We start from the raw sequence: 25,361 nt of genomic DNA, 5'->3' as shown, positions 1-25,361 counted from the left end.
TAAATTGAGCTCTCCTTTTGGATATTTCAACGGAGTAATCAGGAAAAAATGATATTCTGTGGCCATCTACCATTATAGAATCTTTATTTCTGGCCGCCCTCAGGATGGCATCCCGGTCTTTGTAGTGGAGTAATTTCATTTAAACTTGCCTTGGGGGAGCTCCTGGCGGAAGGTGTCTGGTAGGAACCCTATGGGCTCGTTCCACAGCATAAAGTGGGGACAGGACCTCCACACCAAAAATTTGGTGAATCCATTTCTCAAAGAATTCAGTCGGATTAGTTCCTTCTGTTTTCTCCGGCACTCCAATAACTCTTACATGATTTCTTCTTAGTCGGTTTTCCAAGTCATCAACTTTGTTAAACAGAGCTGACAGCTGCTGCTCATGTCTGCGAGAAACTCGCGATATTTGTGGTACTTTATCCTCAAGGTCACTAATCCTCCCTTCTGATGCTGCCATGCGATCATTAACTTTCTGGAGACCCTACCTCATGCCAGAGATTTCCTCTTTAAATTGACCTATTTGAGTACAGATGGATGACATGGCTGTGCCATAATGATTTACATCAGTTAGGATGTCCTTCAGTGTAGGCTCTGTACTCTGTTGGAATGTGGCTGAGATTGTCCTGTATACAGGAATGCGGTGGATAGGAGCTAGCACTACTCCCCCCATTCTCTCTAATGGCATCTTGGGAGTTAATCTGTGTGGAGTCAGATTTCTCCGGCAGCTGTTTATATGGGGCCTGGAAGCTCTTCTCTGATCCCCTGGCGTACTCTGCCAGCGTCTCCGCTACATGTAAGGCTGCAGCCCTGTCTGATTGGGTGGGTACCTGTAGTAGACGCTGCAACGCCATCTTGGAAGGCTTCTGGTTTTCCCACCGCTGCGACCTTTGACTTTTTATTTGCTCCCCTGGCCATAAAACTGTCTTCTGTGGGCACCGATACGAGCAGGATAATCTTCGGAGGTAATGAGGCTGTAAATCAACTCCTTTACGGGCCAGTGGAGTTCAGGATAAGCTATAGGTCCCGGAGCGCTCCCTCCCTGCATCTAGTCACATCCTCAGCCAGGCCACGCCCCGCTTTTTGCAAACTTTAAACGACACTTTTTACAGATATCTTTGAGAAATGTCTTTCTTCTTGCCCCTCTTCCAAAAAGACCAGATTTGTGCAGTGTACGACTGATTGCTTTCCTATGGACAGTCTGTCCCACCTCAGCTGTAGATCTCTGCAGTTCATCCACAGTGATCATGGGCCTCTTGGCTGCATCTCTGATGAGTCTTCTCCTTGTTTGAGATGAAAGTTTAGAGGGACGGACGGGTCTTGGTAGATATGCAGTGGTATGATACTCCTTCCATTTCAATATGATCACTTGCATAGTGCTCCTTTGGATGTTTAAAGTTTTGGAAATCATTTTGTATCCAAATCCGGCTTTAAACCTCTCCACAACAGTATCACAGACCTGCCTGTTGTGTTCCTTGGTCTTCCTGATGCTCTCTGTGCTTCAAACAGAACCCTGAGACTATCACAGAGCAGGTGCATTTATATGAAGGCTTGATTACACATAGGTGGATTATATTTATCATCATTAGTCATTTAGGACAACATTGGATCATTCAGAAATCCACAATGAACTTCTGGAGTGAGTTTGCTGCACTGAAAGTAAAGGGGCCGAATAATATTGCACGGCCCACTTTTCAGTTTTTGACTTTCCACAAAAATTTAAAATAACCAATAAATTTTGTTCAACTTCACAATTGTGTTCCACTTGTTGATTCTTCACCAAAATTTTGCATTTGGTATCTTTTTGTAGCATGATATGTGGGAAAAGGTTGAAAAGTTTCAGAGGGCCGAATACTTTCGCAAGGCACTGTATATGCAGCAATATTATTACTCCGTCCTAGGTGCATTATTTTACATTTATCTACATTAAATCTCATTTGCCAAGTGTTTGCCCATTCAGCCATCTTTTTCAGATCGTTTTGCAATATTATAAAGACCAGATGTTGCTGGAATGGTTGAGGGTGCCATGTCACATTTTCAGAGTCCCTGAGCTGTCAGAACAGCAGAAACCCCCCCATAAGTGATGTCATTTTACAAACTATACTTCTCAATGAATTCATCTAAGGGTTCAGTGAGCTTGTTATCACCACATGTGCCTCACAGAAATTTATACTATTGAGCAGTGAAGAAAGTATAATTACATTTTTACCTCTAAAATGTTTTTAGCCCCCATTTTTTTAATTTTATTTTTTCTAAGAGTTAATAGGCAAGAAATCGACCTCTCAATTTGTTCTGCAATTTCTCCTGAGTACAACAATCCCCTACATGTAATCGGGAACTACTTTTGAGTCAAGACTCAAAGAAGATTTTCCTGTTATGATTTGCATTACCTACTGGGAGAGTGGACTTCAAGGAGCCTATATGTATAGGAAACTCCCCAAAAGTGATACTGTAGGGGAAGTGAACTGACCTATGGACCTGTCTGCAGCAGGAGGGTAATGTACAGTGTGCTTGATGTGGACTGCTGGATATGAAGGTGGGAGACAGCTAGAAATAGGAGTAGGATGGTGAAGTACTGGGTTTGGCAACTAGGGGGAGACTAAAGACAGCAGAAACAGAAGGTGTAATACTGCAATTTGGCCACAAGATGGAAGCAGAGAGCAGTGAGAAAAGGCTTTACATCAGCTTAAGGCTACGAAACTGCAAAGTCATGGGGGCGGAGTTAAAGGAGCTCTCGAGGGGAATTCCCAGAGAGAGGGAATATAAGAAGGAGTATAGAGTTCCAGAAGGGTTCAGTCCAAGGAGAGGCGCTCAGGAGAGGAGAAGACTGAAGGGAGAGACGGACAGAGAAGAAGCTCCAGAAGGGACTGAGGAGGAAGGCAGAGGGGTGGCCCTGACAGGAGAGCCGCAGGACAGAGAAGGCCGGGGGTACCAGACGGACGGACTCTAACGGGTGAAGCGCTGTGGTGGTAGGCTTAGGGCAGCTACAGTGAAAGATCCACGAGGGACGTCAATTAGGAAAAGGAAGTGAAGGTACCCAGGCCTGAGTGCGGAGTCGAGCAGCTGCTGTGGTGCTGCGGGTCATCGAGAGGACGGCCAATAAAGAGGACCTGTTGAACGCACTTCAGTCTCTGTCTCAGTCTGTTCGCGGCAGAAGGACCACCCCCCAGTCGGCTCACGTACCTACAACACCATTTCAAAAACCGCACCCTCAAAACCTTTAAAACTGTTGTCGGAAAAAATTTTAACCCTGCAGTTGCTAGACAGGAATTACTGCAAAGTGGAATGAAAAAAATACATTTTACCTCTAAAATCTTGATTTATCCACAAATTTCTCACCTACCCTTGCAAGAGGTAACACCAAAATGTGGACCACACAGTTTACTTCCTTACGAGTACGGTGATACCCCAAAAAGTTCTGTTTGGACAAATATCAGGGCTCTAAGCAGAAGGAGCTATTTGAGAGGATAAATGGAAAAATATACAGTATCCTTATCATTGCCTTAGCTTTATAAAACTATAGAAAAACAGTCTTAACACAACTAAGTTAGGGTTAATGGGGAAGGGGAAAGAGGGGGGATGGACAATGAGTGCTGTTATTAAGAAATGAGTCGATGCGAAATAGTGGAACATTTGTTTCATGTCCTATGCTCAACAGTGATAACTATAATTATATATTACATGGATAGGGATATTATTCTAGGTAGATCATCATTGTTTTGCACCTGGATCCAAGGGATGGAGCAATATTTTAAATTTTGAAGCACAAATTTGGTTGAAAGAGATGACGGGCACCATGTTGCATTTGCAGGGGCCCTATGTGCCTAAACAGCACAAAACACCACAACTGACCCCATTTTGAAAACTGAACCTTTAAGGACTTTATCCAGGGGTATAGTGAGCATTTTTGAACCCACAGGTACCACACATAATTTGATAACATTAGGTCCTCATATTTAAATACCATACATACTCGTGTATAAGCCAAGTTTTTTCAGCACATTTTTTGTGCTGAAAATGTCCCCCTCGACCTATACACGAGTTAGTTGTCCCAGAGGGCCGGGGGGGAAGGGGGAGCGGCGGGTCATAGAAGGCAGGAGCCGGTGGCTGTAACTGTGCCCGCTGCTAAAGAGAAATTAATATTCATTTCTCTTATAGCACGCACAGTGACACCCACAGCCGCCGGCTTCCAGAAGACATCATACTCACCTTCCTGCACGCCCTCGCTGCATCTCGTTGGTTCCGGCATCAGCAGCATTTCCGGCCGAGTTATCATGTGGCCCCGCTCATTAAGGTAATGAATATGCATGACTCTCCACTCCCATAGGTGTGGAGTAAATATTCATTACTTAATGAGTGGGGTCACGTAATTGCTCGGCAGGAAGAGCTGCTGGTGCCAGAAAGATATGCATCGAAGGCGCGCAGGAAGGTGAGAGGCATATTTGTTTTTTTGTTTTTTTTTAAGAAACATGCCTACAGGGATAGGGGATAAGGAGCCATGCATACAGGGACAGCGATGGGGGAGCCATGCATACAAGCATAGGGGATAAGGAGCCATACCTATAGGGATGAGGGAGCCATACATACAAGGACAGGGGAGGCATGCATACCAGGACAGGAATGAGGGGACAAGGCATACCCGGCTTATACTCGAGTCAATAAGCTTACCCAGTTTTTCGTGGCAAAATTAGGTGCCTAAACTTATACGGTAGTTCATTTTTTTCAGAAAAATCTTACTTTAGCCCCAAATTTTTCACTTTTGCAAGAGGTAACACCAAAAGTGGATCCCACCGTTTGTTACCCACTTTATGAGCGTGGCAATGCCCCACGTATAGTCAAAAAGTTCTGTTTGGACAAACGGTATTGTTTGCTCTGAACGGAAGGAGCAATATTTGAATTTATGTAACACAAGTTGGCTGAAATAGATTGAGGACAACATGTCACATTTGCAGGGCCCCTACAGCGCCCAAACAGCAGAATCACCCCCCCCCAACTGACCCCATTTTGGAAACTACACCCCTGAGAAGGATTTTATCCAGGGATATAGTGAGGATTTTGAACCCACAGGTATTTCTCTTCATTTGATAATGTAAGGTCGTCATATTGAATATGTTGTCGTAAGTGTTGCGCGCAAGTGCTCGCTACTCGAGTTCACTTCAGGTTCTCAGGTATGCACCGAGTATTGTGGGTGACATACTAGAATCCCCGCCTGGCATGTTTTGCAACTGTTAGACACCCCAAAAGAACACGTGGGAATTGCTCATGTATGGCAAGCAATCCCCGCATGGTTTTTTTTTAGCTGATAAACAGCCACAAAACTTTCAGGATGGAGACTTGAACATGTCACTCGAGCACCCGCGATACTCGGTGTATACCTGAGGACCCTAATGTAAACTCGAATATCGAGCTCTTGCCTCAACACTAGTCGTCATGTAATCTTCATTAATCAAATTTAATCTAAGAGAATGACACTGAGGGATGACATGCTAATTATTGGCTTTCAATCGCTGTGTTAAGGTCTATCACAGTGATCAAAAAGAATCAATAGGAAAAAAGAACACAGCTGTTGCCATGTGCTCTGTGAATGTGCCCTCCATGTTTTTCTAATGAAGAGGAGGCGGAGTGCCGTGGGACCGAGCAGGAGGGCCCGGGGGATGGTGGAGGTACCGGGTGGGTTGGGGACATAATTTCTCTCTCCTTTGGTATAGAATAATTTTATAGTGGCCACACTTTTTATTGTACATGATCGCTGTTATCCCTTTTATAACGCTACCAGTGCATGAAACCCTGGAGATATTCAGATTCTGGGGAGAGCTATACCCTAATTTCCGATCGCCGTTTTAAAATGGAGATGAGGGAATAAAGCCCCGTAGTGGTCGCTGTTTTAATGCGTATCGGAGGTCATTAAGGGATTAAATAGCAATTATGTTTTAATTTTAACTATTTTATAAAACCGGAAAAAAAAACATGAGCCCATCAAGTTTAACCTTTCTCAATTCTATATTATCTGTTGCTACATTATAATCCATAATGTCTGTAAAGCGCTGTGAAATTAATGGCGCTATATAAATGAGTAAAATGAATACAATTTGTTATGAGAAAAGCATCCAGACATTTTTTTATGCTGATATAGTTGCTGCCATTACTATCTCTTACGATAGAGCACTACACAGTGTGACCACTTTAACTGTAAAGAACACTTTCTTATATAGATGCCAGAATTGCCTTCCCTCTACATGTAAGTAATGCTCTCTGGTCATTTGTAAGGTCAATGGCAGGAATAAATGATGTGCCCGTTTTATCTAGGGCATGGGCATGTCAGCGCATAGCAGTGACGTCATAAGCTGCCACGCTGCCCCCCTGATGTTACCTTCTGGCCTCTGATTGGATTGACTGGCATTGGTATTGCTGCGCAGAGAGCTTGTCTCTGAGCGGAAATACATTTCAATTGAATGTGCATTGGAAGACAAAAATAGTGAGTATTTGACAAGGAAGGCACTCTGCTGAGGTCAACAAATGCCTATGGCACTATAGGACGGGCGTGTCATTTCAAGCAGTAGCTCTCAAGGCAGTAAGACTTGCCCAAGTTCCCTGGAACTTGTGAAGTCAATTCAGCCGAATGTGGAGTATTTCGGATGATGGCTGAGGGAACCAGACAAAGTAAGTTTGACTTACATTCATGGTATCAAAAAAAGGATTAATATCCTAAAAACATGGTGGGTGCAGCGCACTCTGGCTATGTCCACCACCAGCCTGTATTATGTTCTATAGTAAGGGATAATTCTTCTTTCTTCTCATTGTAACTTGGAACATTAGTAAGAGGACCATTTAGTTAAGTGCCTATTCACTGCCTCATAGTTCAAGCTTCCCCTTTTTTGGCTACTTTGTCTACACTATGTACTTTATAGTCTTCTTATGCAATAATTTCCACTCTGTAAATGAACAGCATTTGTTGCAATGAATCACTTGTGACTAGGAAGTCATTTGTTTTACTTTTTCCCCTCCAATTTTAATGTAGTCATTGTTGATGAAAAATAATGGGCCGTTAGGTCGGGCTGCCAAGAAAAGAGAGGCAAGGCGCAAATAATCAATGATGAATAACGGAGCAGGCAAACAGTGCAAGCTAGTTTCCGATTGAGTAAATTGCTCAATATTCGTTTACTGTGACACTGCCATTTTACATATATTTGTCGGTTATAGTTATCATTATGAACGCAAGTAAAATATATTGTTGGATGTTTGATTTTTCCTCTTCCAATGCTCCTGTTTACCATCAAACATGCCGTGATCACATTACTATTAATATTCCTCTCTTTTGTTAGGGTGTATTGGCAAACACTCGGCTAATATGGAGATGTACGATTAATGAATTTATGTCTCATTTACTCATAATGGCCTATCACATCTCTAAATGTGTTTGTGTGAGTGCTCAAGGTAAAAACAGCTACATACACCTTTTCTTTTTACTAGCCTATAAGTATTTATTAAAAACTAGATAGAGGCCTGGTGCTATCGCATCAGGAGGGCAGTAATGTCACGATGGGGGCAGGCTTTGCAGCATTGAGAATTTCTCCCCCCATGTGCTCACCCACCTATCCACTCTCTCTTTCCCCATGTGCTGACTTCTCCCGTCTGTGCTTTTTTCTTTGACCTGTCTACCCCATGTGCTATCCCCCTTGTCTGCTGTCTCTCTCATTCCTATGCTGTTCTCCCCTCATGTGCTGTCCCGTTTGAGCTATCTCCCCCCTGTGCTCTGTCTTTCTCACCCCTGTGCGCTTTCTCTCTCCCCCATCTGCTGTCTTCTCTCATGTCATCTCTTGTTTAACCTGTGTATCCCATCACTAAACAGTCAGTGCACAGCATGCCAGGAGGAATTTCTATTTAAAGGGGTTTTCCCACAAACGAAAGTTCATTTTAAAAATTGTCTGTTTCTAACCATGTACAGAACATGCCACAGCCCCAGGGCAGGGGAGGAAGCAAAAGACAATACTGACATTACAGCAGGCGATTGCAGAGGATACATTTTGTGAGGTAAAATATTGTTTCAAAACAGTCAGTTAAATATTTTACCTCACAAAATTAATCCTCTGTGATCCCCTGCTGTAATGTCAGTATTGTCTTTTGCTTCCTCCCCTGCCCAGGAGATGTGGTATGCTCCGTACACGGTCAGACACAGACAATTTTTAAAATGAACTTTCTTTCGTGAGAAACCCCTTTAATGTGACCGACTTCCTATGCCTGTAGACACGTCGCGCATCTGTCGCCCGGATCAGCGGAATGATTCACTACGTGGAATTTGCGCAGGCGCAGTTCGACAGTGTTCTGCTGGTGGTACCGCGCAAGAGGCTGGCTGAGTGTGTGTGTGGTGCGACGGTGTTCCGCTGGTTGTTATTGTCAACAGTTTAGCAAGTTGAAGATGAAATGATCTCTAAAAGGCTTAAAGTTAAAGATGACAAATTTCCTTTGTAGTTTAGGCAAAAAAATTGTATATTTTACATTTTAAAAATTACAAAAAGGAAAATGGTCTGATGCAAAAGTTTAGGTGCCCTGCATGGTTAGTACTTAGTAGCACCCCTTTTTGAAAGTATCAGAGCTTGTAAACGCTTTTTGTAGGGATTTTTATCCATTCTTCGAGTTCTGTGAGATTCGTGGGTCGTCTTGCATGCGCTTCTGTTTTGAGGTCTAGCCACAGATTTTCAATGATCAGATGGGACTGTGAGGGCCATTGTAAATCTTTCAGCTTGCGCCTTTTGAAGTAGTCTATTGTGATTTTAATGATTGTTTAGGATCATTATTCATTTGAAGAAGCCATCCTCTGTTCAACTTTCTTTTTTTTTTTTTTACAGATGGTGTTATGTTTGCATCAATAATTTGTTGAAATTTCATTAAATCCTTTTTTCTTTCTACCTGTAAAATGTTCCCCATGCCATTGGCTGCAACACAGCCCCAAAGCATGATTAATCCACCCTCATGCTTCATGGTTGGTGAGATGCTTTTCTCCTGAAATTCTGTGCCCTTTTTTCGCCACACATACTTTTGATTATTGTGGCCAAAGAGTTCTATTTTAACCTCATTGGTCCACTTGACTTTTTTTCCAAAATGCATTAGGCAGGCTTGTCTAGTGCTTTTGCAAACTTCTGATTCTGAATTTTATTGTGAGGACGCAGGAGAGGTTTTCTTCTGGTGACTCTTCCATGAAGGCCATATTTGTGCAGACGTCTCTGAACAGTAGAACAATGTACCGCAATTCCAGAGTCTGTTAAATCTTTCTGAAGGTCTTTTGCAGTCAAGCAGGGGTTCTGATTTGCCTCTCTAGCAATCCTATGAGCAACTCTCACTGAAATTTTGCTTGGCATTCCAGAACTTATCTTGATCTCCACTGTTCCTGTGTACTGCCATTTGTTTCTTAATTACATTTTGAACTGAGGAAAGGGCAACATGAAAATGCTTTGCTATCTTAGCCTTCTTGTGTTTTGTGGGCCTCCACCATTTTCATTTCAGAATGCTAGGCAGCTGCTTAGAGGAACTTAAGGCCGCTGGTTTTTGGCACAAGGTTAGAGGAGGCTAGGTTTTTATAAAGCTGGGAAATTTGCATCACCTGGCCTTTCCTAACAATGAGAGTGAACAAGCCATAACCCTAACAGACTAATTAAGGTCTGAAAGCTTGGTCAAAGTTATCTGAGCACACAAATCTCCAAGGGTACCCAACTTTTGCATCGGCCCATTTCCTTCTTTGTAATTTCTAATATGTTAAAGATGAAAATATATATATATATATATATATATATATATATATTGCCTGAAATACAAAGGAAATGTGTTCTCTTTAACTTTAGGACTTTTAGAGATCATCTCATCTTTGTCTTGCTTAACTGTTCACAATAACAGTAATTTTTACCCGGGGTGCCCAAACGTTTACATACCAATGTTGTGAAAAAAATACTAGGAATATTTACTCATATGGGAAATGTACTGAAAATATACAATATTTTGCAAGATTAAGAGAATCTCTCTATGCATACCTTGAATATTGATGAACAGGAGGGTGTAGCCACTTGCAATGTGCAACACTATATATAGTTGAAATACATTTGTGTCACTGTCAAAATAATTATGGACCTAAGTTTTGGCATGTCTCGTGTTAACTAAAACATATTCAAGATACATTTATATAATGTAGTAAGGTGAGGACAATGATGTTGATTGGACCCCGGGCACCACGTATTATACAACCACATGAGCGCCCCGGGACCACGAGTGCAGACACCGCAGGAATGGTGCTGACACAGGAGGGGGGAGTATGGGCTTTTTTACTTTATCGGTACCAAGAGTGGGCAATGAGAAGGGGGTTGTCCTATTAGTGGAAACCCCTTTAATGTTCATAAATGAGTTGAAATCCTTCAAAAGCTTATGTACAACTAGTGTTTCCTAGAAGCAGTGATTGAAATTGCAAACTTAAGGCCATAACAACAGTGAACCTTGCTTTGGCCTTATGATACTTGATATAAGTTCATTGGTAAATTGCACGAGCATCTATTATATTTATATATCATGTTTGTACAGGTGTCGCCAACACTAAAAGGAAATCAAAATTTCTGAGCTTAATTACAGCAACTTTGTATGAATTTTGTGTTTATTAGGGAGATTAGGTAGTGAGTCCTGTTGGGATAGGGATGATGTGCATTAAGAAAATTTCCATGCAGCTCTACAGAACATATTGGTACTACAAAAGCTGCCTAAATTATAAAGAGTCGAGCTGGGCAGACCCCTGGATGTTTGGATCCAGCAGGTTTAGACAAACAGTTAAAAAAGTGTTTGGGTACCAGAACAGTACCGACACCCGGACTCCATTCACTTGAATGATGGGCCTGAGCATCCAGTGTTTGCCACATTGTCATCTGCATCACAGTGCGGCAAATGCTGCTTCTGGTTGGCTGTAAGATCATTACCAACGGTCGGACAGTCAAATGACACCTTGAGCCTACAGCTCATTGGCGTCAGCTGATGGCACTACCACTCCCATCTGCTGCCGCTAATAAGGGTGAGAGCAGGCGGCGACTGATGAGAGTATTTGACAGCCGGTGCCTGAGCTGACAGCTTTAGCAAGGTTGGTTATCAAGAATAGATAGGTCTTCACGCTGGTTTTGCTTTAAATTTTTTAAATAAATAATTTAAAAAATGTGTGGGGCACCCCCCATTTTTTACAACCATCCTTGCTAAAACAGACAGCTGGGGACAATATTCTGAGACTGGTAAGGGACTATGGATATTGAACCCTTGCCTAGAAATAGTAGTAGGCAGCTGCCCAGAAAAGGCACATCTATTACCTGGCCCTTCCCACTTGCCCTGTAGCAATGGCAAGTGGGGTTCATATCTGTGGGATTGATGTCACCTTTGTATTGTCTGGTGACATCAAGCCCACAGATTAGTAATGGAGAGGCATCTATGAGACGCTATAAGATGCCTCTCCATTACTAATACTATAGTTTTATTGTAAATAAAAACACAGCAATAGTCTTTTATTTGAAAAACAAAACACACTTTTCCTTTTTTTTATTAAAAATAACAAACAGTTATACTCACCTAAAATCTAATTTCATTGAGTCCCTCGTCTCCTGTAATAAAACAAAAATAAAAAACAATATCCCTCACCTGTCTGGTGTTCTGTCCCATGCCGTAATCCATGTCTGGTGCCAAAATGCGACCATCCAGGCGGAGAACCCCTGATGAATGAGCTGCTGCGAGCGCAGCATCAGTGAGCGGCGGTAACCTCATTGAGATTACCGCCAGTCACTGAGGCTGCTTTCCTAGCCAGGCCAATGAACTACGGTGACCTCCCTCCATGATATAACTGCTATCACAGTGAGATAAAGTCTCACGGTGCAGAGGCGAGTTCACCACAGTTCAAATTGACCACAGTTAAATTCTTGCAGTGCAGAGGCGAGTTCACCGCAGTTCAAATTCACCGCAGTGAAATTCTGCCGGTGAACACAGCTCTGCACCGTGATACTTTTTCTCACAGTACTGAGGTCACCACAGTTGAGCCTGAACGGAAATACAGCCTCAGTGACCTGTGGTAACCTCAATGAGATTACCGCTAGTCACTGATCCTGTGCTCAGAGGAGCTCGCTCATTCATTAGGCTAAGTGCACACGGTGATTTTCCTCCTGCGTATTTTTCCGCGCAGATTTGAAGAAATCCGCAGGTCAAATGACCTGCATTTTTCCTGCGGATTACTTCCTTTTTTATTGTGGTTTTACTGCGGTTTTTGTGCGGTTTTCCCCCTGCGGATTTGGAGAATGGAGTAGGTGGAAAACCGCACAAAAGAAGTGACATGCTGTATTTTTTGTACCGCACAAAAACCGCAGCGTGTGCACAGCGTTTTTTTTTTTTCATTGATTTACATGCTACTGTAAATCACTTTGCTTATCTGCAGCGTTTCTGCGCGGTAAAGTCCGCTGCGGATCCGCAGGAAAAATGCATCGTGTGCACATGGCCTCAGTGGCTCTCAGCCTGGCTGATCGCATCTTTGCACCGTGCAGATTGAAAACTATGGGTATAACTGTTTGTTATTTTTCAATAAAAAAAGGAAAAATGTGTTTTGTTTTTATTTCAAATATAAGGCTTTATGCTTGCTGTGTCTTTATTTACAATATAACTATAAGATTAGGAATGGATAGACGTCTTATAGACGCCTCTTTTACTAACCCCTGGACTTGATGTCACCAGACAATACAAAGGTGACATCAACCCCACAAATATGAACCCACTTGCCACTGATACAGAGCAAGTGGGAAGAGCAGGGCAAAGCGCCAGAATTGGCACATCTAATAGATGTGCCTTTTCTGGGCAGCTGCGGGCTGCTATTTTTAGGCTGGGGGGCAATATCCATGGCCCCTTACCAACCTGAGAATTCCAACACCCAGCTCTCTGCTTTAGCTTGGCTGGCTGTAAACAATTAAGGGAACCACATAAGGTTTTTTTTTAAATGATTTATTTAAATAATTAAAAAAAACAGAGCTGGAAACCATCTATTCATGATAACCAACCTTGCTGAAACTGACAGCTGAGGGTTGCAGCCCCCAGCTGTCAGTTTTGCCCTGCTGGTTATCAAAAATATAGGAGAACCCATGCCGTTTTCTTTTTTTAATTATTTTTTTTAGAGTGCATGCGCCGACTGATGAATACTCCCATCAAAAGCCACCTGCTTTTGCTGTTATTAGCGGCAGCAGGCATCAGCTGATGGGAGCAGTAGCCCCATGATCTGACGCCAGTGACCGGAGGTAAACTTTATATCTCCGATCACAGCTGCAGGCTTATGCTGTCATTTGACAGCGTGGGAACCTCGTCTGTCTGATTGGCGGTAATGATTTTACTGCCAGTCAGAAGCAGTGTTTGCCGCTCTGTCATGCACATGACAGCGCGACAAACACCCGGTGTTCGGGGGGCTGAACCTGAACAGTAACACAGACTTCCTGGTGAAGTCCGTGTTTGGTGTCCATGCCTGAACAGAAGATGTTCAGTACGGACACCGAACTTTACTGTTCAGGTTCGACCATCTCTAAAAAAAAGAGGCTTTAGATATATAGCCAAGCAGCACCAAGGGCATACAAACCATTGGTGCAACATGTGCAGCTCCACAGGCCCCCAAGAGGAAAGGGAGCCCATTCTACTGAAAGGGGCTTATATACTGTGCTATTACAGTGATTTTCTTCTGTGTCCGCTACTGAGAAGCACATTAAAGAGGTCGTTCTCTTTGGACAATCCCTAATTATTAGATGATCCCCCAGCAATAAGTAGTTGATAAGTTGACCATTGCAGAGGCCAACAGCAGTCAGCTGGGACCAGTGGGATTTCCTCCCTGTAGTTTTTAATTTTCCTGTAAGGCTGCCTCAGGACAAACCGAGCACTACATGCCTATCTCTTCTTGAGGAAGAGGAGCTCTTAATTGCTGCTCTCTACTCTGATGCATGGATGCACAAAACCCACTTCTGTTCTAAGAACTCCTTCATAAGGTGTTTGAAAATGGGTTTACTAAACCAGACAATCCCTTTAAAGTAATTTTGCAGCAGTGGGAATTGAGGATTGTTGGATACAAAGCAGCTCTAATGCTAGAAGTAACCACAAAGCTTTTCTTTTCTTCACCTGAGCCGCAGATTTTATTGAAAACTATTTGTTAAATAAACTGCATGAAATATTAAAAACTATTCCGCTGCAAGTTTCTTTGACAAGGCCACATTCTGAAACTGCGGTTTTCTGCCATCAAACATTCCTACTGCAGGGCTCCATTTTCCTGAAGAACAAATTAAAAATAATCTCCTGTTGAGCTTTCCGAGGGCATTCAATTGGTTTATTCTGTTTTTGAAACCGGCTGTCAAACTGTTTTCTTCAAACATTGACAGATTTCCCTCTAACCACTTCTTGACTAACTCTTCACAGGTCTCCTGCTGGTGTATTTCCCGGCTTTTTGAGAGGGAGGATTGCACTTTCACCAGCTGTGCTTGTATGGTGTCAGTTTGTTTAGGGCTCCCCTGTGTATTCTACTGTATCCACTTCCTGGAAAGACAAATAAGAAGTTTCGGAAAGAAAAGCTACAATATATTTAAGAGCGAGTTCTTTATTAAAGCACGGAGTTTAGATTGCTTTCATACGACCATTTCATAAACTCTGGTGTCCCCAGTCTCTCTATGTTCATTTAATGTTTTATTTAACCCTTCTACTGACACGAATTTCACAATTCTAATCACAGCGATTGAGAGACACAACAGAGAACAAGAATGGCTGCCTTTGGCTTTTTCTTTCAATTTTCTTGCAAAGAGATAGCAATAAAATATGGTATGAATAAACACTGCAGCAGCAAATGTAAAATAACTTATATCCAGTAAAGTCTCAGGGAATAAATTTGGGTACCGGATATAAGACATTTTAACAGACATGAAATAAAGTTTGTGTAGTATTCCATTCATGTCAATAATACATTGGCTGCATCCTACATCCTCGCCTCTTTCCCTCGTCAGCTCTGGGCTTTGGCTCTGTGTGGTTTACCACTGTGCTTATGTTCTCTGTTGTGTCAGTTGTTAGTAGTCTACTCTGCAAAACAACATGTTCAGCGAATGGAGTTCACTAATTAAAGGGGTTGTCCAGGTCAGAATAATTGGAATTTACATATCATGTACTCAGTTTGGAATTTCTGTACTGCAGCAGATTATTCCCTGTGAGTTCATCTTAGAGACTACATTTATAGGGATTTTGAGGACTTTTATTACTAATAACCTATTCTCAGAATAGATCATCTTTGCGATTTCCTCTTTGCTAACATAGGCTTTGATCCTGCGTATGTTTGGAATCTCCTACATTACTGACAGACTGTTTTTTTTCTCCTTCTCTCTCGACTAGCCCCCCTTTGCCTTTAGTCCTGTGAGTAACAAGGGGGGGACCAGAGGCATAATTAGAGCCCTATGAGCCCTGGAGCAAGTTTTGGATGTATGAGCCCTTGACACTCTGCTAAGATCTACAGGGAAATAAGTCTACTTCCCATCAAAAGCATACAAAGAAAAGAAAAAAACAAATATATTAGCAAAGCAGTCTAAAATTTAGCAAACAATAGCACTATACAAGTAAATATACTACCATATTTTTAGTGAACAAAACGAACACCAATTCTACCAACAACACCGCTATAGAAGGAACAAATACCACACCATGATCACAAATACCACAGCATGATCACATATTACTGTCTTAACTGATCTTAACAAAAACAACTCTAATAAAACCGCCAAACAGTGACCATATAGTGGTAGACTGGTACACTTAAATGTTTCAGATCACCAAACAAAATTGAATATTAGACGAAGATAGAACGATTAAACACAAAATGCAGTTTTTAAATGAAGGTCTTCATTATTAAGGGAAAAAGAAATCCAACCCTACAGGAACCTGTATGAAAAACATAAATTAACTATGGTTTATCACATTTTTGGGAAGCAGAGTTCAAATTCCCTAGCCACACCGAGGCCTGATTACTCCCACACCTGTTATCAATCAAGAAATCACTTAAATAGGACCTGCTTGACAAGTGAAGAAGATGAAAGGTTCCTCAAAAGCTAGATATTCAAGAACAAATGAGAAACAAAGTAATTGAGATGTATCATATTTTTTACAAAAATTTTACTTTAGTCCCAAATTTTTTCATTTCACAAGGGTAACAAGAGAAATTGTACCATTGTCGTATTTGGAGAGCCCTTGATGTGCCCAAACCCCCCATAAGTGGTCCTGTTTTGAACTAAACCCCTCAAGGACTGTATCTAGGTGTGCTCTTTGAACCCCTAAGTGCTTCACAGAAATTTGGAACCATGAATATATAAAAAAAATCTCATTTTTACCACAAAAATGTCCTTCAACACAAATTTTTTATTTTCACAAGGGCAACAGGAGAAAATGCACAGTACAATTGTTGTGCAATTTCTTCTGTAATGATGCAAATGTAATGATGCAAACGTAAAAATGAAAAAGTGCTCCGGAGGCAAGGGGTTAAAGTATTTTGAAAGTCAGTGCCAGATTTACCCATTCCACTAATTGCTCTAATTTTGCAACCCATAACCAGTTTACAAAATTAGACTTTTTATAAATATGCCTTGTGAGGCTTAAAAGAGAAAATAGCACTTTCTAGAAAATTAATTTAGAAAGATCAAGACCATCTGAAATTTCAAAAGAGAAATCTTAAAATGCAGCTACTAAGATATGGAGATAACTTCAAACACACGTTGCAAATAATAAATCTAGATGCAGTGACATTCTCAGAAAAGCCATAAAAGTTTGACTTTCTTTTGGTCTAAGTCACATCACAACAATTCCTTTTTTCCACACGATTAATACAAAATATATTTATTGATCTGAGGAGTAAGCATTTGTATGCCAGGGATGTCCACACAGGATTGCATTCAAATATCAGACAAGCAAATAACTGGAAAATTGACAATAAAAGCATGTACATGTCTGGACTCTGAAATGTGCACTTGGATTTGCTTATTGAAATTCCAGCATCCTTCACAGGTCACTCAAGCCTGATTATGAGAAGATAAAATCAGTTGTACAGATTGACAATACCGCTTTAAACACTTTTTACTGTCATGAAAACCCCATAAGTTTGCTATTAGGCATACCAATGGTTTCGCTCTTTTTCAGCCTCATGTTCATTACTTAGAAAACTCTGTCTTGGTTTATGATTTAATTTGTTACAGAAGAGGGTGGCATGTGGAATTAGCACAATTACTTATCATAGTCTGTTATTGCACTTGTTTTACTTTTTAATGGAAAATGGATTTTATTTAATGTGGCCTGATTACCATTATGATTTGGTCAGTTTGTTACTAATGTAGCCCAGAAGTATGAATTCTCCATCAACATCTCATTAAAATGCTAATTTGGTCACGTTTGTAATATTAGGTTAAAGGGAAATGATGCCCTAAAAGATGTAGTTGGGATGAGAATAATTACTAAATCTAATAATGAGAGTCAGGCTTAAAAATACTCATGCTGTTCACCAGTACTGCACAGCTGAAAGCCTGTCTTCTGGCACGTGATCCTCTGAAATACTGGGTTGTGGGTTTATATGACTGTCATTTGGTGGAGTGGATACTATTGTCATATGTCCGCTACTCAACAACCCCCTTTTAATTGTCTACTGCCCATCATAAAATAAGAACACTGCATTGTTACCTCCCACACCGGCAGCATTCCTCTGATGGCAGCCTTGTATCTTCAAGCGGTCACTGGACACTTCCTCATTAATAACGACTATGGTGTTGGAAAGGAATAAAACTTTTTCTTTGAATCACTTATTCTATTTCATGGTTGGAGCTCTTAAAAAGGGGACAATTCACCCTTTTGAACATGTTTTACGACTTCAAATTGGATTGTGAAAATCTTATCTTTTGTTTGTGGGAAGGCCCCTTTAAGATTTCCAATTTCCATAAATCATGCGTAACTTGTTTTATCATTTATCTAGTCTGGCATCTGTCTAGTGCTGATCTTTGTCAGTTCATCTAATTATTCACATATACAGCAAAAACTTTGTGATGAACACTCAAAATTTAAATTAAAACAGTGTGTCCCTTACAAAGTAGAAGCCAGTATACCTAGAGCTATAGATATCGTAACCCCTTAATTTTATGAATTCTATTCCCCCCTACACTTCGTCTCACTTCATCACTTTTCAAACTTGACCGAGTCACAACATTTTTTTCTCGCCCTACTGCCTGCTGTAGTAACCCCTTCCAGTCCAGCTGCCCTATTTTCACTTTCCACCTTGGAAAAATATTTCACCCCTCTCTCTTTTGGTATCTTTCTTTCTTTTTTAAAACATGGCCATCATAACCCAATTACTAAGGAAGCAAATAATTCTTTTGACCTGTCCTGTTCTATGAATTACTGACATGTCTTCAATTTTCTCTTTATCTCTAAATCCCTGGAACACTTGGTCTAATCCGCCATTTTACAGATAACTTTCTTCTTGGCTCTTTACAATCTGGTTTCCAGAGTTTTCAGAAAATGCCCTGAGTAAAGTCTCTAATGATCTACTAACGGCTAAATCTTATGGTCGTTTGATTCTTTCTGATCTCTTCAGAATTTGACACCATGGACCACAAATTCCTCCTCACTATGCTCCAATTCATCATATTCAAAGATGCCTCTCTTTTGGTTCCCTCTCCACGTCTTTGTTTGCTCTTTTGGTGTATTATTTGCTGGCTGTTCTTCCTCTTCTCCTTACTTTAGGGCTTCCTCAGGAATCCATCCCAGATTCCCTCATCTTTTCTTTCTATACAGGCCCTATTAGACAAATTAGCAGATTTCCTCCATGTCTAAGCTGATGATGCCCAACAATTCTGCGCAGTATCTCCAGCAGTTAGCCCCACACTAATACAACACACCAGTGACGATATGTCTGCTGTATCAACATGATGTCCTCTCTCTTTCTGAAACAGAATGCAGAAAAATGACAAACTCTTTTTAAAAATTTGATTTGAACAATGAAAGCTTTATTTTTCAAGGTTTGGTGGAAATTTCAGCAGTTCAGCAGTCTTAACCCAACCAATAACAAAGTGATTGCATTTCCTAGTCATTTTTGTGGGAAGACCTCTTTAAATGATCGTAATGGTTATGCTGCATTTACAGAAAACGTTGAAGCGGATTAATCCAGCACAGAGCTTCATGATCATTTTAATTTTAACTAAAAATATTTTATATATTCTTCCCAACCATCCCATAATCTGGATGAAAGTAGTTTCACTAGACTATTTGATATCTTACAATTTCCGTGTTTAAGAATATCTTGTGAGGAAGTGGAGTAATTCTAAGTTTGTGTGCTGCATTTGTCGAAGAATATAAGAATTAGCATCACTCTTATTTTTTTTTTTCCTTATCAGAAAGTAGTTTTTCCTTACACAAGCAAGACCAGATCTTAAATTTGTAATTCAATTATAGGTTAATGAAGCATTGTAAGCACTATTTATAACTGCATTTTTAAAAAGTCACAAGCCAATTATGCAAAATGTCTATATAACTTTCCTCACCTAGCAATGTAAATAGATTTAACCTTTCTATTAATTACTTGTTCACGCAGAGCACGGCTTTCAATAAAGCAGCATTTCCTGTAATAGCATTATTTTTCAAAGGCATGACTTTTTCAAAATTTACACAATTTTAATGAAAAAATGTAACCCTTTTCTTTGCCCACTGCTCATTACCGCACCAATATGCTGCGAGCCCCTACCACGTGCGGATGAAATTCATTTCTTTATGGCATTTGGCTGGTTCAGGCTTCCATCTCTTCCTTCTTTATGATGATGTGTGCTCATACTGTATTCAATATACTCTGGAAAAAGCCATTATTATGAATACCACAACCTTGAATCTCTCCAAAGGGACTCAGGGTTAATGTAATAGATCAAAGGTCATGAATCTGCTAAATGCAGTATAGGATGATTTATAGCATTCTCTTTCTCTTTATTTCTTTTCAGCACTGCATTGCATCTTATTTTACCCATTTCATGTTTTAGACTAGGTTTAATTGGTCATTAATTGGTGGAAGTTAACTGTGATTACTTCCAGCATTTCAATGGGTAATGTAGCCTGAACGGCTAATGGCTGGTGTGTTAGATAGTATATAGTATAAATGGAAATTCAGAAATGTCATAAAATGACATTGTTAGAAATTCACTTGAGTAAAATGTGTTCAAACTGTCTTGCTTCCTGTTGATGAAATAGGATTAATCTGCAAATCATGCCAAATCTGATTTGGCATTGTTTTCTGCCATTTCCCTACTTAGAATGTCCATTGATCCGTCACGCACATCATGACTCGGAAGCTCTTGCCATTCTTTCAGATGGCTTGACTTTGAGCGTTGATATTATAAGTCTGGCCCGTTGTATGTTTTAGTTAACAGTACTAATTTATACAATATTTCAAATCTTATTATTTTGAACTGACATTTATAATTATAAAAAAGAGAGAGAAGCCAGCGCTGCCTAAGGTTAGAACGCAATACATAAAGTGTATATACACGTATTAATTTCTAACTGTACTTTAAAATGAGACATTTAGCAAATAATTGATCATTTTTTTGAGCCACCCCGCCATGTCAAGGCATTCTCATATGGGGCAGTCCTACTCTACGTTTTTAAAATTTATAATTGTTCACTTTTTTTTTTACTCTAATTCTCTGTGCCGAGATTTCTCAGTCTAGTTCTGAATCGTCAGTTCCCTTCTCCATATATGCAGCAAAAACTTTGTGATGAACACACAATATTGAACTGAAGCATTGTGTTGTCCTCAAGCAAACTGCTAATATACATAGCAAGTAAAAGAACTGAAAATGTGTTACATTAAATGCATTCAACGTCAGAGGTGGCCTTTGGAAAAGTTTCACTGTGCTCGACCACTAACTGATAAAGTGAATAACAATGATTATGTTGTGACAAGTGGTGGGATGTACGGGCAGGAAATGAAGGGTCATACATTTGAAAAGACAACCTGTTATCCAGAGCAAACTTTCAATGGCAAATATAATGTCAAGCATACTAAAAAATATATATATATATATAAAGAAATCATTGTGGGGCATCTGTGGTAAATATTAGTCACTTTGTTGGACGCCAGACTAGAAGAACTTTTTTAAACCCATTGCATGTCAAACAATTTGGTAAGTCTCTCTGGCTGACAAATAATCCTGAGCATCAGTATATTCCATTCACAGCTTTATCAAAGCAGTTCTTGATAAACGTTTAATTGTATACCAAACCGTAGCACTTTAAAGAAGCACGCCCATCAAAATGTTCATGCTCTTAATATATTGCAGTCTTCATATTATATAGCTCTGTGTACTTAGAATTGCTCATTTTGCATTTCTGCCTAGATAATTCTCTTTTCCATTATGTCCATACATCATGTGACTAAAAACTGACTAGCTGAATCCTTCTAAGCTCTATGTAGAATCAGGAGGTCAACTTTGTCTGTTCAAGTTATCAGTTTCTGCAAATGTCATTGTCAAGGGGAAGAAGAGCCGCTTTCTCAGAAGTTGAAGAGGGGAATGAGTCCTGTAGGGACAACATATTTCCTTTTTCTACATAGAGCAGACAAAAGAGAATAATTAGCTGGGTAGTAAGACAAAATGCTATATTATATGATTACAATATATTAGGAGGATACAGACTTTGATGGGAGTGCTTCTTTAAGTCACTTATGATGACTTAAGTAAAAAGAACCAATGGATGAAATATCCTGATGTCCAGAAGTATTTTTGAAATTTTGATGACCAGTTAGGACTAAGTGGGGGAGGATTTGCTGCATTATTGTAAAGTCGCACATGCTGCTTGTATATAGATTGGAAGTGCCAAAAATGGTCTTCACTCCATTGGAATCTAGTATTGCCAAATGGTAGAGGTTTTCTTGTGCAAATGACATGGTGGAAACCCTTCTATATCGCCTTTGATTGGATGTGAACAACATTATGTTGTGAGAAGCATTTACTGTTCCATCATCCCTACTGTTCCCAATGTGCCCGGATATTGAGATTTTACTAAACATCTCTTTTTCAACAAGATTGGAAAATCTATAAAATGTAATATTTGCCATAAAGCTGAAGTTTAATTTTACAGGTACATAAGATGTATTTACTACATGGTTCGTATCTGCTCTGATGTTATCCTTGACAACTCAGTAAAACATAAGTCAAGTAAATTACCTTTCTATACATCCACTAACCTAATCGCATATCTTTCCCGATATTAGTATAGGTGACAGTAATATATGTATTCTGCATATGTTGAATGGAGACACTATACTGGACATGGTTATTATCGCAAATATCAAATATTCTGCAGGGAAATCTTCTGTTTCAGCAATGCTAGTTAAATTTTACACGTCTTATTTTACAATTGAAGATGTTTTCTCCCTATTTTCTTGTAACCTAACGGTGGACATTCTGTTGGTAATTGTCGAGATTGTGTGTAGCATACTCATCCATCATTGTGAGCTCGTGGTCAAAAAATGACAATGCAGTAAATATCTTCAGCAACCACCTTTTAATGTACAAGCTGTTTTCAGTAGAAATTTTCAGCTCTCGCATAAACCACACTGTCATGAGTGACTGCCTGTGCTCCAAAGTCATTACTATTGAGATGATAGGACATCTTTCAGCTGATAACCGAAAAACTTTAAATGTCATATCAAGTTTCTGAAGACATTTTCAATCCCCCTGCTCAAGGTTGCCGGAATATTGAATATGCCAGTGTTAAGAAGCCTGCATATCTTTGGGAGGGATCATTCTTGAAAATGAGCACTAACGATTTGAGGAGTTAGCCTCAGAAAGTCACTTAATCATCCGCCAGTGTGGCCGTCTCTTTCCTCACTTGTGATAAGTCAAGATCATTGTCTCGTAATAGTCGCTTTCTAGAAAAAGATCACAATGGAGGAAAATAGATTTCTTGGGAACATTAAACTGCGGTGCTCATTTCATTGCAAATGTAAAGTTTCCTCCCGACACGGAGAGTTTATAACCAGGAAGACAAGGCTGCATATTCTTCGTAATAGATGCAAAAGAAAATAAAATATATTTACCGCTGATAAGTTCGCTTTATCAGACCTATTTTATGTGCAAATGCAAATTACCCTGATAAAAATGTATTACCGCCATCAATATCCTCCCCTTTCGGGCTGGATCCACCTATAAACTACTACTTTACAAAATCGTTTTTTTTCTAGACTGTCTTTTTAATACCACTATATATTATCCTCTACTTTTTTTTCCTCTCAATGCCGATGCACTTAATGCATATTTTTGCTTGTCCTCCTACTTTCAGCTTAAGCCTTAAATTACCTTTTCCATGTTCAATAAATTGGAAATATAATGCAAAGTATGTTTAAAATATAATTCAGTTTAATAACCTAGCATTTTACTTCTCTTTTTCACAGAAAACCAAAAACCTCAATTTGAGAGATCTCGTTCAAGACCAAATATCCACTCTACAGCTGCAAGGGCTCCAGTTGCTAAGGAACTCAGTTTTGAGTTGGAATCTCATGCTTCTGCAACAAGAAGCAAGGTTACCACTAGAAAAGAGGTGTGCAAGTCAGAAGGGCATAAAGACAAAGGGGCAGGTCACAGCACTGCTGTCAAGGCAGAGTCAATTCCAGAAGTTGAAGCTTTACTCGCAAGACTGCGAGCTCTTTAACCAAGCAGGGGGTTCTTCCTACATTTACCAAAAAAATACAAATATAAATAACGCCATGTGAGCCGAACTGCAGGTACCCAAGGAAAGCAGTTCGTGCAATGCCGAGCATTCCATAACTGCCTATTCATGTGGATTTTCTTTCTGTCGTTCCCTTTCTGGCCCCAGGTTTATAAAAAGCATAATAAAGTATACATAGTTTAACATAATAGTTAATTACTATGGTACAGTTTGCTGTTCTCTAGCCAATTTTTCCAACAGCCTTTGGACAAAAGTCTTACCTCAATCTTGTATCATATAACTGCTGCAATAGTATTTCAAGGTGTTGTCCAGTTTCTAAAATATAAAATCCACGAATGTTATAAAAAAGAAAATGAGTAGAACTCGTCTAGCCAACCTTGTGCAGATCCTGTTCACTAGACCCTGTACAGAAGACCCTGCATTCCCTCCAGTGCTTGTTGACAAGATGCCAGCACGTGGTCACTTAAAGGGAACCTGCCCCAAGGACAACTAGCAGTATTGTGTGCATATGTAGACACACTGCCTAACAGTCCCTGTATTACATTACACACACAAATAGATCTTTAGAAAAAGTATTTCTAAAGTCTGTTTATGATATGTAAATGAGGGTTTTGACTAGTCGAGGATGCGTTAGTGTCCCCAGACTAGTTAGCTCACTTAGCATGTTATCACGCCCCTGTGCGCAGCTTCTTCCCCTCATCATTGATCCTCTGAAGCCGGCACGCGTACACCCGGCTTCAGAGGCTCAGTGATGAGAGGGAAAGAAGCCGCATGCATGTGCAAGGTTTGAATAGCGCAAGCAATGTTGCCGGATTTTGTAAGTCATGTTATCACACCCACAGGGCATGATATATTCTATGTGGGCAGACTAGTCTGGGGACACTAACACCCCCCTCGACTAATCAAATCCTCATTTACATATCATAAATAGACTGTAGGAATACTTTTTCCAAAGATCTGTTTATGCCTGTAATGTAATACAGGAACTTTTAGGCAGGGAATTTATATATCTAGACACAACTGCTGGTGGTTCTGGGGGACCGGGGGACCAGACAGGTTCCCTTTAATTGCTCAGTGCTTACCATTAAAGTGAACCTATCAGCAGGATTTTTCTAAGTAAACTACAGACATTGTAATGTTGCTGCTGTTCTACTGATTAAAATGATACCTGGGCTGAAGAAATCCGTCTTGTGGTTCTTGTGTAATCAGTGTTTGAAGTTTTCAGTTAATGATCTGCCCATGCTTCCTGCTCTAAGCCAGATAAAAATGGAAAGACCTTCCCACAGGCTGTCCCCAAAGCACTTTCTAGAGGAATATGTTTGTGTTTAGTGGAGGCCTGTGGGCAGGTCTCTACTTGGTTTCTCCCCATTAGAGCAGGAAGATAAGACTCTGCCTAGAGTCGCGCCCCGGAGCATGGACATATCATTAGCTAAAAGCTTCTAACACTGATTACATAAGAACCACAAGACAGATTTCTTCACCCCATGTATCATTTTAATCAGTGTAACAGCGCCAGCCTAACAATGCCTGTAAGTTTACTTGGCAAAATCCTGCTGACAGGTTCGCTTTAATGCCAGTATTGCAGAAATTGACCACTGATTAACTGCTGAAATCAT

At 40.3% G+C, this 25,361-nt stretch overlaps 1 protein-coding gene across 1 annotated transcript in view; it reads left to right on the top strand.

Annotated features, from left to right (window-relative positions):
• DIAPH3 (diaphanous related formin 3) overlaps positions 1-24,324 on the top strand; it is an 811,800-nt gene extending 787,476 nt beyond the window's left edge. The window contains exon 28 of the mRNA XM_073580354.1: positions 23,471-24,324. Coding sequence (XP_073436455.1) covers positions 23,471-23,727 — 257 coding nt within the window. The 3' untranslated portion in view covers positions 23,728-24,324. The remainder of the gene's footprint in view (positions 1-23,470) is intronic.
• Positions 24,325-25,361: the final 1,037 nt, after the last annotated feature.

This window comes from Dendrobates tinctorius, unplaced genomic scaffold (assembly GCF_039654945.1).
Source record: "Dendrobates tinctorius isolate UK_male_01 unplaced genomic scaffold, ASM3965494v1 ptg000064l, whole genome shotgun sequence".
In the NCBI taxonomy this organism is placed as follows: domain Eukaryota; kingdom Metazoa; phylum Chordata; class Amphibia; order Anura; family Dendrobatidae; genus Dendrobates; species Dendrobates tinctorius.
Note: the sequence above shows the minus strand (reverse complement) of the source record. Positions and strands in the feature narration are given on the sequence as shown.